We start from the raw sequence: 14,501 nt of genomic DNA, 5'->3' as shown, positions 1-14,501 counted from the left end.
TCCCATTCACCCATACTGTCCCATTCACCCATAACGTCCCATTCACCCATAACCATACTGTCCCATTCACCCATACTGCCCCATTCACCCATACTGCCCCATTCACCCATAACCACACTGCCCCATTCACCCATATCCATACTGTCCCATTCACCCATAACCATACTGTCCCATTCACCCATACTGCCCCATTCACCCATAACCACACTGCCCCATTCACCCATATCCATACTGTCCCATTCACCCATAACCATACTGTCCCATTCACCCATACTGTCCCATTCACCCATAACCATACTGTCCCATTCACCCATATCCATACTGTCCCATTCACCCATACTGTCCCATTCACCCATAACCATACTGCCCCATTCACCCATACTGTCCCATTCACCCATAACAATACTGTCCCATTCACCCATAACAATACTGTCCCATTCACCCATATCCATACTGTCCCATTTACCCATACTGTCCCATTCACCCATACTGTCATACTGTCCCATTCACCCATAACCATACTGTCCCATTCACCCATACTGTCCCATTCACCCATAACCATACTGCCCCATTCACCCATACTGCCCCATTCACCCATACTGTCCCATTCACCCATAACCATACTGTCCCATTCACCCATACTGTCCCATTCACCCATAACCATACTGCCCCATTCACCCATACTGTCCCATTCACCCATACTGTCCCATTCACCCATAACCATACTGTCCCATTCACCCATACTGTCCCATTCACCCATAACGTCCCATTCACCCATAACCATACTGTCCCATTCACCCATACTGCCCCATTCACCCATAACCACACTGCCCCATTCACCCATATCCATACTGTCCCATTCACCCATAACCATACTGTCCCATTCACCCATACTGTCCCATTCACCCATAACCATACTGTCCCATTCACCCATACTGTCCCATTCACCCATAACCATACTGTCCCATTCACCCATATCCATACTGTCCCATTCACCCATACTGTCCCATTCACCCATAACCATACTGTCCCATTCACCCATACTGTCCCATTCACCCATAACCATACTGTCCCATTCACCCATAACCATACTGTCCCATTCACCCATAACCATACTGTCCCATTCACCCATACTGTCCCATTCACCCATACTGTCATACTGTCCCATTCACCCATAACCATACTGTCCCATTCACCCATACTGTCCCATTCACCCATAACCATACTGTCCCATTCACCCATATCCATACTGTCCCATTCACCCATACTGTCCCATTCACCCATAACCATATGTCATGCTGCATTCACCCATACTGTCCCATTCACCCATGTCCCATTCAATATACTGTCCCATTCAATGTAATTACCATACTGTCACTGATTTCACCCATAATGTCTGCTGTTCCATAACCATATATCTACTGTCCATTCACCATGTGCCAGATTTAATATTCTTGTTTCATTTAGTTGATGCATAAAAGTCAAAGTTCCAGTGATCAAAGTTATTCCTGATGAATTGTAGACTTTTAATTAGCACGATTTCTAAGCGTTAAAGGATAGTTTTGCCTAGTTACTACCTTAATCAAAATCTTATACCATTGCAACCCTAGAGTGAATACTGTATTGAAATTTAAACACAACTGAATTCACAGCTTGGAAATATTTAACTCTGAAACCATCTATCTAAATTTATTGTTTCTGAATTTACCTCTTTGAAATTATGATATGAAATTAGACACAGATTCAGGGTTGCTGAGATTCAATTGGTCAAATTCAGACCTAAAAATTCAAATTCCAAAAGTTCAAACTGAACATTAGACAAATTCTATCGGTCAAAACATTCAGACTTGAACATGTGTCCTGTCCTGGGTAGCTTGGATGTTGCCATTTAATTATTTTAAACTTGAATTTTTAGATCTGAATCTAAACAGAATTGAATTTGAGCAACCCAAATCTATTCGAAACCATCTATCTAAATTTATTGTTTCTGAATTTACCTCTTTGAAATTATGATATGAAATTAGACACAGATTCAGGGTTGCTGAGATTCAATTGGTCAAATTCAGACCTAAAAATTCAAATTCCAAAAGTTCAAACTGAACATTAGACAAATTCTATCGGTCAAAACATTCAGACTTGAACATGTGTCCTGTCCTGGGTAGCTTGGATGTTGCCATTTAATTATTTTAAACTTGAATTTTTAGATCTGAATCTAAACAGAATTGAATTTGAGCAACCCAAATCTATTCTTTTTTTTTAATTGTGAAACATAAAATTAAAAATTACATATTTATTATATATTTTATATAATTTAAGTTTAATAAATTAAGTACACCACAAACAGGCTGGCAACAGAGTGCATGTGACAGTTTTTCCAGAAGGAAGTCTGATATTTATGATGACCTCCCACATTGCGAATTTGTAGAACCTTTTCTCAATGGGATGATCAAACTGGGGATTGAGAAATCCAAAACAATTTCATATTTTATTTACGGAGAGATGAATTCAGAACAAATACATTTAGATAAATGGTTTTCAGAGTAAAATATTTATTAATAATTTAAAATTCAAATACTAATGTCTCTTACTGCTTTCATAATTAACTAAGTATTATTTTCATTATTGATTAATCTGTCGATTATTTTCTCCATTTATTGACTGATTGGTTTCTAAAAATTTGGGAAATAGTGAGAAATATTCATCACAATGACCCGGAGCCCAAAGTGACATCTTCACACTGTTTTTGTCCAAACAACAGTCCAAACCTCAACATTGATACTAACACATAACATTTATTGACATTATTCAAAGGAGATATTTGTGAAGCTGAAACCATGAAATACTTTAAAATTAAAAATTCCTTCATCCATTAAAACAGTGTCAAATTAATGCCCTGTCAATCGACTAATTGATTAATGGATTAATTCTCTCAGTCTTTGTTTAGTGTGTAAAAACCAAAGCTGTCAGATAAATGTACTGGAGTAGAAATATAATGTGGCGTTAACAGAAAAGACAAGAACCTTAAATTTGCACTTCAGTACAGTAGTTGAGAAAATGTACTCAGTTACATTCCACCTCTGTGTGAGTGTTAATCAAGTACAGATGAAGTAACATGATCAGATTTTAAATTCTTTATTACATTTTCAGTCTTTACATCCATAAGTCACATTAACCATCATGTGAATCACCTTCGTCTCTATTTATTCTTTAAATGCACAAAAAGCAGAGATGAACAAATCATGATGAATAATACTGACGCCTAACACAGGTTCAGACTGGGGTCATGCATTCATTAGTATCATCATTATTATTATTATTAACACATTTTGGTTGTTTCTTTGCAGCTATTTATCGTCACTACAGGAAGCTCTCAGCGCTCCGACACGTCTCAGAGAGCTGAGAGTTTTTTAATTCGGGGAGTTTTATAATACACGTGGCTTAAATCTGATAAAGATCCAATTAATATGTCAGAGAGCTTTCTGCTCTAAGGCTCTGCCTTTACAAATTAAATTTAAACTGAGATAAAGTATAGACATCAGGCAGATTATGGGTTATAATCTGGATGCTCTGCACCATCCTTGTGTGGGTGTGGGTGTGTGTGTGTGGGTGGGTGTGGGGGTGTGTGTGAGCGCCACAGGATCACAGCGGTGTGTCTACAGGATGGTCTCAGCGCAGGAGTCGAAGAAGCGAGCGTGCAGTTTCTGATCAAAGTCTCTGTGTGTTCCAGGTGGAGGAGGCAGCTGGTCCTGAGGGGGGTAAAGGCGGAGCTGCTGTTGTCTGGAGTAGGAGCCTGAGTTGTCGCAGTCTGAGTCCACCTGGATGCTGACCTGGGGCACGGGCGGGCGTTGTGGCGGCAGCGGAGGTGGCAGGTGTGACGGAGCGTCCCCGGGGGCGAGGCTGGAGGTCTGGGAGTGGGCAGGTGAGTCGGGGCAGGAGATCTTCAGGTGCAAAGTGATGCTGTGGAACCAGGTTACACTTTTACTCTCCATCTCACACACACACTCAGTTACCAGTTTATTAGGTACAGCTAGCTAAAGTTAATGCAGCCTGAGACCTTGATCACACAGAAAGTGTTTCAGCAGCTGGAGGCGCCTTTTTGTAATAGTTTTTAATGAGAATGAAGGATTTAGCTCACGGGTTTTGTTGCAATGCACTTCGCATTTCTGTGCTCTAGGCGCCACTTTGATTTTTTTTTTTGTGACTATTTGTACTATAACTTTTTTGACACACTATACTGTGCTTCTTTATGTGACGTACTATACCATGACTTTATATATGACATACTATACCAAGACTTTTTTGTAAAGTACGATACCATGACTTTTTATGCGACATACTGTGCCATCACTTTTTTGTCATGCGATACTTTGATTTTTATTTGTGACATACTATACCAAGACTTTTTTGTAACGTACGATACCATGACTTTTTAGATGACATACTATGCCAAGACTTTTTTCTAACGTACGATACCATGACTTTTTATATCACATACTATACCAAGACTTTTTTCTAACGTACGATACCATGACTTTTTATATCACATACTATACCAAGACTTTTTTCTAACGTACGATACCATGACTTTTTATATCACATACTATACCAAGACTTTTTTGTAAAGTACGATACCATGACTTTATATATGACATAATGTGCCATCACTTTTTTGACGTACGATACTTTGATTTTTATTTGTGACATACTATACCATAACGTTTTATGTGATGTACTGTACCAAGACTTTTTTGTAACGTACAATACCATGACTTTTTATGTGACGTACTGGGCCACGACTTTTCTGTGACGTACTGGGCCATCACTTTTTTTGACATTCTATATACTATGATTTTTATTTATGACGTACTGTACCAAAACATTTTTGTCACGTACTATACAATGACTTTTTATGTGATGTACTATACCAAAACATTTTTGTAACTTACTTTACCATGACTATTTTGTGACATACTATACAGACTTTTGTAACGTACTATACAGTGACTTTTTATGTGATGTACTATAGCAAGACTTTTTTGTAACTTACTTTACCATGACTTTTTTGAGACATACTACACAATGACTATTCATGTGACGCACTATACCAAGACATTTTTGTAACGTACTTTACCATGACTTTTTTTGACGTACTATACTACGACTTTTTTTGTGACGTACTGTGCCATCACTTTTTCCACATACTATACTATGACTCGTCTCTTTTTCTGCCATACTTGTCTGACGTTATTTTCTTCGTCAGTCTTACTGAAGCTTTAAAGGCCAATAAAGACTGCACACCGAGTTAGACATCAGCCGCAATATTTATGTTTATTACTCTTCTGTATTACAGTGAAGATAAAGTGAATACTCAGACATACAGTACCTCTGCACTGACATCATATACCTCATGAAGGGATGGTGATTTCTTTGATATACAATATGTTTGCAGTAGAGCTGATAGCTGTACGTTTGACTGTCGAATCAGAGGATTCAATTTATCGTCGCTCCCTTGAAGGATTAGCCACAGGCCTTCAAAGACAAAACTCACTAGCAGATGTAACTGACAGACTGTTGAACTTTGACACGCAGAACTTTTTTTTTTTTTTTTTTTGTATCTACAGAGACACTGTTCACATGGACGGCAGGTTGGAGTGACGAAGATGATGACACATTCTGCAGTGAGTCAAATGATCTATAATTAGAAAGCAGACATGTTTTCTGTTGGTAGAAAGTGTCAACTTTGGAAACCCCTGACCTAGAGTATGTTTAACTTAAGCAGTTTATGTAACAACTAACAACTTCTCCATGATCTCTACTGTACAAGCCTGCCATGTCAAAACAATGTAGGAAAAAAAAAGCCTAACATTATCATTGAATTTACATGTATATGTATTTCTTGTTGTAACTATGTGTTTGGTTGAAGGTGACGGTGTCGTTGTCCCAGCCAGTGTTTGCTGTCGTGCAGTTTCGACGCGCAGTACCTGCGGTCTAAGTCGTTCTGATCGGAGTTGACTGTCGAGTAAGGGTTCGTCTCCTGTAAGAAAACACACACACGTACACAGAGACACAAAGAGAGCATGTGCACAACACACGAAGAGACAAGCAAACACAAGCATGTAAACACATGAGTACAAACACAGACACAAAGATAATAGAGATGAACAAAAACACTAAAACATGATAACCACCACTTCATCTTTAGGAGTTGCTATTACTACTGACTATGGCACAGGAGGCTGGGGTTCAAATCCCAGTCAAGGCTAGTAACACATATCCAATACTACTATCCTAAATCTGAATATGTTACGGCAACGGGGAGCCAGAACGCCAGGTCAAGTGGGGATGTCATCATCATCCCCATATTAGTTGTACTATTATAATCATAAGAAGAATAAGTAATAAGAAAAAGTAAACCTATAGGACCAGTAAACTAAAAGATACATGAAATTCTGGTATTCCTCCTGAGCTGGGCTATTCAGAAGACGGTCGTAGGGCAGGATATACAGGTAAGTAAGATTAGTTAGTGTGTCCTAAAACAGTCATAGTAGCACGTAGTGTGACAGTAGTGTGTTACAGTAAAGCATAGCAAAAACAGTCATAGATAGTTAAATTAAAAAAACATGAATTATTATGGAAACAAAACAGTGTGTCTTGAAAGTGTCTCTTTCTAACATCCTATCATTCTTTCTAACATCCTATCATCCTAACTATCTATCATTCTTTCTAAAATCCTAACTATCATTCTTTCTATCTAACATCCTATCATCCTAACTCATTCTTTCTAACATCCTATCATCCTAACTATCTATCATTCTTTCTAACATCCTAACATCTTATCATCCTAACTATCATTCTTTCTAACATCCTATCATCCTAACTATCTATCATTCTTTCTAACATCCTATCATTCTTTCTAACATCCTATCATCCTAACTCATTCTTTCTAACATTCTATCATCCTAACTATCATTCTTTCTAACATCCTATCATCCTAACTCATTCTTTCTAACATTCTATCATCCTAACTATCATTCTTTCTAACATCCTATCATCCTAACTCATTCTTTCTAACATCCTATCATCCTAACTATCTATCATTCTTTCTAACATCCTAACTATCATTCTTTCTATCTATCTAACATCCTATCACCCTAACTCATTCTTTCTAACATCCTATCATCCTAACTATCTATCATTCTTTCTAACATCCTATCATTCTTTCTAACATCCTATCATCCTAACTCATTCTAACATTCTATCATCCTAACTATCATTCTTTCTAACATCCTATCATCCTAACTCATTCTTTCTAACATCCTATCATCCTAACTATCTATCATTCTTTCTAACATCCTAACATCCTATCATCCTAACTATCATTCTTTCTAACATCCTATCATCCTATCTATCTATCATCCATCCTTCTTTCTAAAATCCTATCATCCTAACTATCTATCATCCTTTTTAGCTATCTGTTTTATGATTTTTTTATCTCTTGTTTTAGCACTATGTAGTAATAAGTACAATTTTTGTTTTTTAATCTAACTATCTGTATGTTCCCACCTACCATATGTACCTGTATATCCTGCCCTGCCTCTGTCCTGTGAATAGCCCAGCTCAGGAGGGATACCAGTATTTCATTTATCTTTCAGCCACTTCAGTTTACTGGTCCTATATTCTTATTACTTATTCTTCTTATGATTTTCTTCTTCTTATAATAGTAATACATCTGTGGGGATGATGATGATGATGGCTCCCCCTTGCCGTAGCATTTTCAGAATTAGTATAGCAGTATTGGCTATGTGTAAATTGCCCTGACTGGGATTAGAACCTGCGCCATAGTCAGCAGTCTTAACCACTGAGGTATCCTGCTGCTACAGAGACTTCAGTGTGTATGTGTGTATCTATAGATAGACTCTTGGCATGTGAAAAAGGTCGTAGTGTGTCCTATAAGTCACAGTATAGAATGTTTATTTTTTTTTCAAATGCTATACTGTGACACTTTTAGGACACACTACACTAGACTGTTTTATCTCTGTTTTTGACATACTTCACCATGATGACATTGCTGATATGAAATCTCTACGAGACAGCTCACCCACGGTCACAAGCAACATCTACCAAAAGCTCTATTAGCACTCGACCTGTCACATTTAATAAATGCCATCAAACATTAAACTAACCAAATGAACACAACAAGAGGTGGAGGTAGAGGTTGGTGTACTCACAGTCAGAGGTTTGGTTTTGGGTGGGAGGGTTAACAGGGGCAGGGACTGGCTCTGTGTGGGGCGCTATGACCTCCATGGGAATCGTCACAGGACGAGGAACAGCGCTGTTGGGCTAAGGGACACAACGAACAAAAGGCTGGCATGCAGGGCTAACTGGGATTGTAAAGGACAAGGCTCAGTGTATTCTATACTTTTGTTACTGTCAAAAAAATAATTCTTCATAGTCACTGTTTTACACTTCACGTTCAGGGGTGACCAGACTTTAAAACAGGACTGATTTTAAGGGATGTTTGGACACAAGTATAGAATAGCACTCGCCTTATCCTTCAGTCACAATCAGCAGTGAACATAATGGGTCATAAAGATGCTAAAAGCGTGAACAAGTGTTGGAACACAGTGGTAAAGGGAGACAGATATCCTAAGAGGAGGAAGGACAGACAAAAAGACTGTAGTAAGTGTTGTACAGTGCCTTTTCAGCAACACTGTGGGACAGAGAGGAGAAACATACAGTATTAGTCAGAGCAAACAAAACCCAGGAACGACACACCCACAACAGATGGAGCGACACACATTTAAATACACAGCAAATAACCGAAAACAAGAGATACACACTCGCCAACTTCTGGAGATTACAGTAGCTGTGTGTTGGCAGGCAGACACGGGATCTGAGTGTGTGCTGCGTAATCTTTTAATTTTATTTTTGTCAACATTTCCCTCACCTCCTCGTCGCTCTCTGGCTCTGCCGCCTTTTTCTTCTTCTTCTTGTCATCCTCCTTCTTCTTGTCTTTGTCTGGCAGGATGTCGTCCAGCCAGGCCAAGTCGTGTTGTGAGAACATCAGATCCAGCAGCTTCCTCACGACCATCAGACCCAGAATCTACAGACAGCGGACGGAGGATAAAGGGACACAGTTTCCAGTCCGTTTTCTGTCAATGGACTATTCATGTCAGCTTGACTTTACATTACTTGAGTGAATGTACTGAGCTACATTCCACAACTGCGACTTATTCATTCTTGTAGTTTTGGCTGTCATGTGTCCACTCTCGCATCTTCTAAATTAAACATATCTGACACCTTGGTAAATGACACAAACAGAAGGACACAGGACACACAATAACACACTCAAAGAAAAAAAAAAAGCAAAGAAAGTTCGCTCCTTGGTATAACTCTCAAACCTGTAAGTTAAAACAAATATCGCGAAAATTTGAAAGGAATTGGCGATTAACCAAACTGGAAGAATCTCGTTTAATCTGGACAGACAGTCTCAAAACTTATAAGAGGGGCCTCCGCAATGCCAGAGCAAACTATTACTCAGCTCTAATAGAAGACAATAAGAACAACCCCAGGTTTCTTTTCAGCACTGTAGCCAGGCTGACTGAGAGTCAGAGCTCTGTTGAGCCTTGTATTCCCTTAGCCCTTAGCAGTAATGATTTTATGAGCTTTTTTAATGACAAAATTCTAACTATTAGAGGCAAAATTCATGACCTCCTGCCCTCAGATAGTACCTATCTAACCTCAAACACAGCTGTAAAATCTAATATATATTTAGATTGCTTCTCCCCAATTTCTCTTCAAGAATTGACTGCAGTGATTTCTTCATCTAAATCATCAACGTGTCCCTTAGACCCCATCCCAACTAGGCTACTTAAGGAGGTCTTTCCTTTAGTTAACACTCATATATTAGATATGATCAATATATCCTTATTAACAGGCTATGTACCACAGTCTTTTAAGATAGCTGTAATTAAACCTCTACTAAAAGCCCACCCTGGATCCAGAGGTGTTAGCCAATTATAGACCAATATCTAATCTTCCCTTTATGTCAAAGATCCTTGAGAAAGTAGTCGCAGACCAGCTGTGTGATTTTCTCCAGGATAATAATTTATTTGAGGAATTTCAGTCAGGATTTAGAGTGCATCATAGCACTGAGACAGCTCTAGTTAAAATTACAAATGACCTTCTGATTGCTTCAGACAAAGGACTCGTCTCTGTACTTGTTTTATTAGATCTTAGTGCGGCGTTTGACACAATTGACCATCAAATTCTGCTGCAGAGACTGGATCACTTAATTGGCTTAAAAGGTTCAGCACTGAGCTGGTTTAAATCTTATTTATCTGATCGTTTTCAATTTGTTGACGTTCGCAATGAACCATCCTTACGTACTAAAGTTTGTTTTGGAGTTCCGCAAGGTTCTGTGCTCGGACCAATCCTGTTTACTCTATATATGCTTCCTTTAGGTAACATCATTAGAAATCACTCTATAAATTTCCATTGTTATGCGGATGATACTCAGTTGTATTTATCAATGAAGCCAGAAGAAAGCAATCAATTAACTAAACTCCATAATTGCCTTAAAGACATAAAAACTTGGATGAGCACCAATTTCCTGATGTTAAATTCAGACAAAACTGAAGTTATTGTTCTTGGCCCCAAACAACTCAGAGACTCTTTATCTGATGACATAGTTTCTCTAGATGGCATTGCTCTGGCCTCTAGCACTACCGTAAGAAACCTCGGAGTAACATTTGATCAAGATTTGTCTTTTAATTCTCATTTAAAGCAAACCTCACGGACTGCATTTTTTCATCTGCGTAATATTGCGAAAATTAGGCCTATCCTGACCCGAAAGGATGCAGAAAAATTGGTCCACGCTTTTGTTACCTCAAGGCTGGATTACTGTAACTCTCTATTATCAGGTAGCTCTAGTAAGTCCTTAAAAACTCTCCAGCTAATTCAGAATGCAGCAGCACGTGTACTAACAGGAACTAAGAAACGCGATCATATCTCTCCTGTTTTAGCTTCTCTGCACTGGCTCCCTGTAAAATCCAGAATTGAATTTAAAATCCTACTGTTAACTTATAAAGCTCTAAATGGTCAAGCTCCGTCATATCTTAGAGAGCTCATAGTACCTTATTATCCCACCAGAACACTGCGCTCTGAGAACGCAGGGTTACTCGTGGTCCCTAAAGTCTCCAAAAGTAGATCAGGAGCCAGAGCCTTTAGCTATCAGGCTCCTCTCCTGTGGAATCATCTTCCTGTTACGGTCCGGGAGGCAGACACCGTCTCCACATTTAAGACTAGACTTAAGACTTTCCTCTATGATAAAGCTTATAGTTAGGGCTGGCTCAGGCTTGCCCTGTACCAGCCCCTAGTTAGGCTGACTTAGGCCTAGTCTGCCGGAGGACCCCCTATAATACACCGGGCACCTTCTCTCCTTCTCTCGCTCTCTCTCTCTCTCTCTCTCTCTCTCTCTCTCTCTCTCTCTCTCTCTCTCTCGTATCCTATTACTGCATCTAGCTAACTCGGCCATTCTGGATGTCACTAACTCGGCTTCTTCTCCGGAGCCTTTGTGCTCCACTGTCTCTCAGATTAACTCATATCACAGCGGTGCCTGGACAGCGTGACGTGTGTGGTTGTGCTGCTGCCGTGGTCCCGCCAGATGCCTCCTGCTGCTGCTGCCATCATTAGTCATTAGTCATACTTCTACTGTTATTGTACACATATGACTATTGTCACACATGTATACTGCCAGATATTAATACATACTTTCAACATATTGTACCGCAGTAACCAGAACTATAACTATAATATTATTACTTTCATTAATGTTGTTGTAAGATACTGTCATTACCTACATCTCTCTCTCTCTCTCTCTCTCTCTCTCTCTGTCTCATTGTGTCATATGGATTACTGTTAATTTATCATGTTGATCTGTTCTGTACGACATCTATTGCACGTCTGTCCGTCCTGGAAGAGGGATCCCTCCTCAGTTGCTCTTCCTGAGGTTTCTACCGTTTTTTTTCCCCGTTAAAGGGGTTTTTTTGGGGAGTTTTTCCTTATCCGCTGTGAGGGTCTTAAGGACAGAGGGATGTCGTATGCTGTAAAGCCCTGTGAGGCAAATTGTGATTTGTGATATTGGGCTTTATAAATAAAATTGATTGATTGATTGACTCACCATCACTGGAAAGATGATGGCAAGGAAGGTGGACTTCAGGATCCAGAGGACAGCCAGACACACGATCTGGACGAGGGTGAAAAGATGGACACGTCTCAGAGGAACATGACGCAGGAAAGAGAAGTCTGGCTGGTGTTTGGGTGGCATCAGATACAGCTTGATACGCTCCCAGAACTGGAACACAAAGACAGAACATGTCTTAGTCTCTACAAATGTAAAAAAGAATATTACAACATTTTAATTGTAAGGATATCCTGCTTCTGTTACACCATAGCATGGTCACTTAATTTGTAATGTTTGTCTCTAAATGCTTTAGTTGAGTTTCTATTTTTGATTCTATTGTTTATTTCAGTTTGATTTTATTGTCATTTTAAAATGCAATTCTTTTGCACTATGGATGTTTAGTGTACAGTACGATGAATTGCCTTGCTCCTGACGTATAGATAGCTATATAGATAAACTTGACTTACTTTATTGTAATTTTGTTTTACTGTCTTGTCCATGTGCTGCTTAATCAATGCAATGACACTGGGACAACATACTATACTATGACTTTTTTTCATGATTTGGGATAACATACTATACTGTGACTTTTTTTCATAGTTTTGGACGACATACTATACTATGACTTTTTTTCATAGTTTTGGACGACATACTATACTATGACTTTTTTTCATGATTTGGGATAACATACTATACTGTGACTTTTTTACATGATTTGGGACAACATACTATACTATGACTTTTTTTCATGATTTGGGACAACATACTATACTATGACTTTTTTTCATAGTTTTGGACGACATACTATACTATGACTTTTTTTCATGATTTGGGATGACATACTATACTGTGACTTTTTTACATGATTTGGGATGACATACTATACTGTGACTTTTTTTCATGATTTGGGACGACATACTATACTATGACTTTTTTTCATAGTTTTGGACGACATACTATACTATGACTTTTTTTCATGATTTGGGATAACATACTATACTGTGACTTTTTTACATGATTTGGGATGACATACTATACTGTGACTTTTTTTCATGATTTGGGACGACATACTATACTATGACTTTTTTTCATGATTTGGGATGACATGCTATACTATGACTTTTTCATGATTTGGGACGACATACTATACTATGACTTTTTTTTCATGATTTGGGACGACATGCTATACTATGACTTTTTTTCATGATTTTGGACGACATACTATACTATGACTTTTTTTTCATGATTTGGGACGACATACTATACTATGACTTTTTTTTCATGATTTTGGACGACATACTATACTATGACTTTTTTTTCATGATTTGGGACGACATGCTATACTGTGACTTTTTTTCATGATTTGGGACGACATGCTATACTATGACTTTTTTCATGATTTGGAACAACATGCTATACTATGACTTTTTTTCATGATTTGGGACGACATGCTATACTATGACTTTTCCTTGATTTGGGACGACATACTATACTGTGACTTTTTGCATGATTTGGGACGACATGCTATACTGTGACTTTTTTCATGATTTGGGACGACATGCTATACTATGACTTTTTTACATGATTTGGGACGACATGCTATACTATGACTTTTTTCATGATTTGGGACGACATGCTATACTATGACTTTTTTAATAGATGTGGGACGACATGCTATACTATGACTTTTTCATGATTTGGGACGACATACTATACTATGACTTTTTTTCATGATTTGGGACGACATGCTATACTATGACTTTTTTTCATGATTTGGGACGACATACTATACTGTGACTTTTTTTCATGATTTGGGACGACATACTATACTATGACTTTTTTTCATGATTTGGGACGACATACTATACTATGACTTTTTTTCATGATTTGGGACGACATGCTATACTATGACTTTTTTTTCATGATTTGGGACGACATACTATACTATGACTTTTTTTTCATGATTTGTGACGACATGCTATATAATGAATTTTATACTATACTATGACTTTTTTTCATGATTTTGGACGACATACTATACTATGACTTTTTTTTCATGATTTGGGACGACATGCTATACTATGACTTTTTTTCACAGTTTTGGGACGACATGCTATACTATGACTTTTTTTCATGATTTGGGACGACATACTATACTATGACTTTTTTTCATGATTTTGGACGACATACTATACTATGACTTTTTTTTCATGATTTGGGACGACATACTATACTGTGACTTTTTTTCATGATTTGGGACGACATACTATACTATGACTTTTTTCATGATTTGGGATGACATACTATACTATGACTT

The 14,501-nt window shown here is 38.2% G+C and overlaps 1 protein-coding gene and 1 long non-coding RNA gene across 2 annotated transcripts in view; one reads left to right on the top strand and one right to left on the bottom strand.

The window, feature by feature from the left end:
• Positions 1-3,803: 3,803 nt before the first annotated feature.
• On the top strand, positions 3,804-9,164 carry LOC125906332 (uncharacterized). Its single transcript, XR_007451777.1, has 4 exons — positions 3,804-3,919; positions 5,622-5,678; positions 5,924-6,036; positions 9,026-9,164. It is a non-coding gene; the product is annotated as an uncharacterized LOC125906332 (long non-coding RNA).
• Positions 5,917-14,501, bottom strand: part of slc4a5b (solute carrier family 4 member 5b) — an 81,185-nt gene continuing 72,600 nt past the window's right edge. Inside the window, exons 26-29 of the mRNA XM_049604925.1 lie at positions 12,182-12,355; positions 8,948-9,103; positions 8,229-8,340; positions 5,917-6,034 (exon numbers count right to left, since the gene is read on the bottom strand). Of these exons, the coding sequence (XP_049460882.1) occupies positions 6,033-6,034; positions 8,229-8,340; positions 8,948-9,103; positions 12,182-12,355 (444 nt within the window). The 3' untranslated portion in view covers positions 5,917-6,032. The remainder of the gene's footprint in view (positions 6,035-8,228; positions 8,341-8,947; positions 9,104-12,181; positions 12,356-14,501) is intronic.

This window comes from Epinephelus fuscoguttatus, linkage group LG18, assembly GCF_011397635.1.
Source record: "Epinephelus fuscoguttatus linkage group LG18, E.fuscoguttatus.final_Chr_v1".
Lineage (NCBI taxonomy): Eukaryota > Metazoa > Chordata > Actinopteri > Perciformes > Serranidae > Epinephelus > Epinephelus fuscoguttatus.
This window is presented reverse-complemented; position numbering and strand designations above follow the sequence as displayed.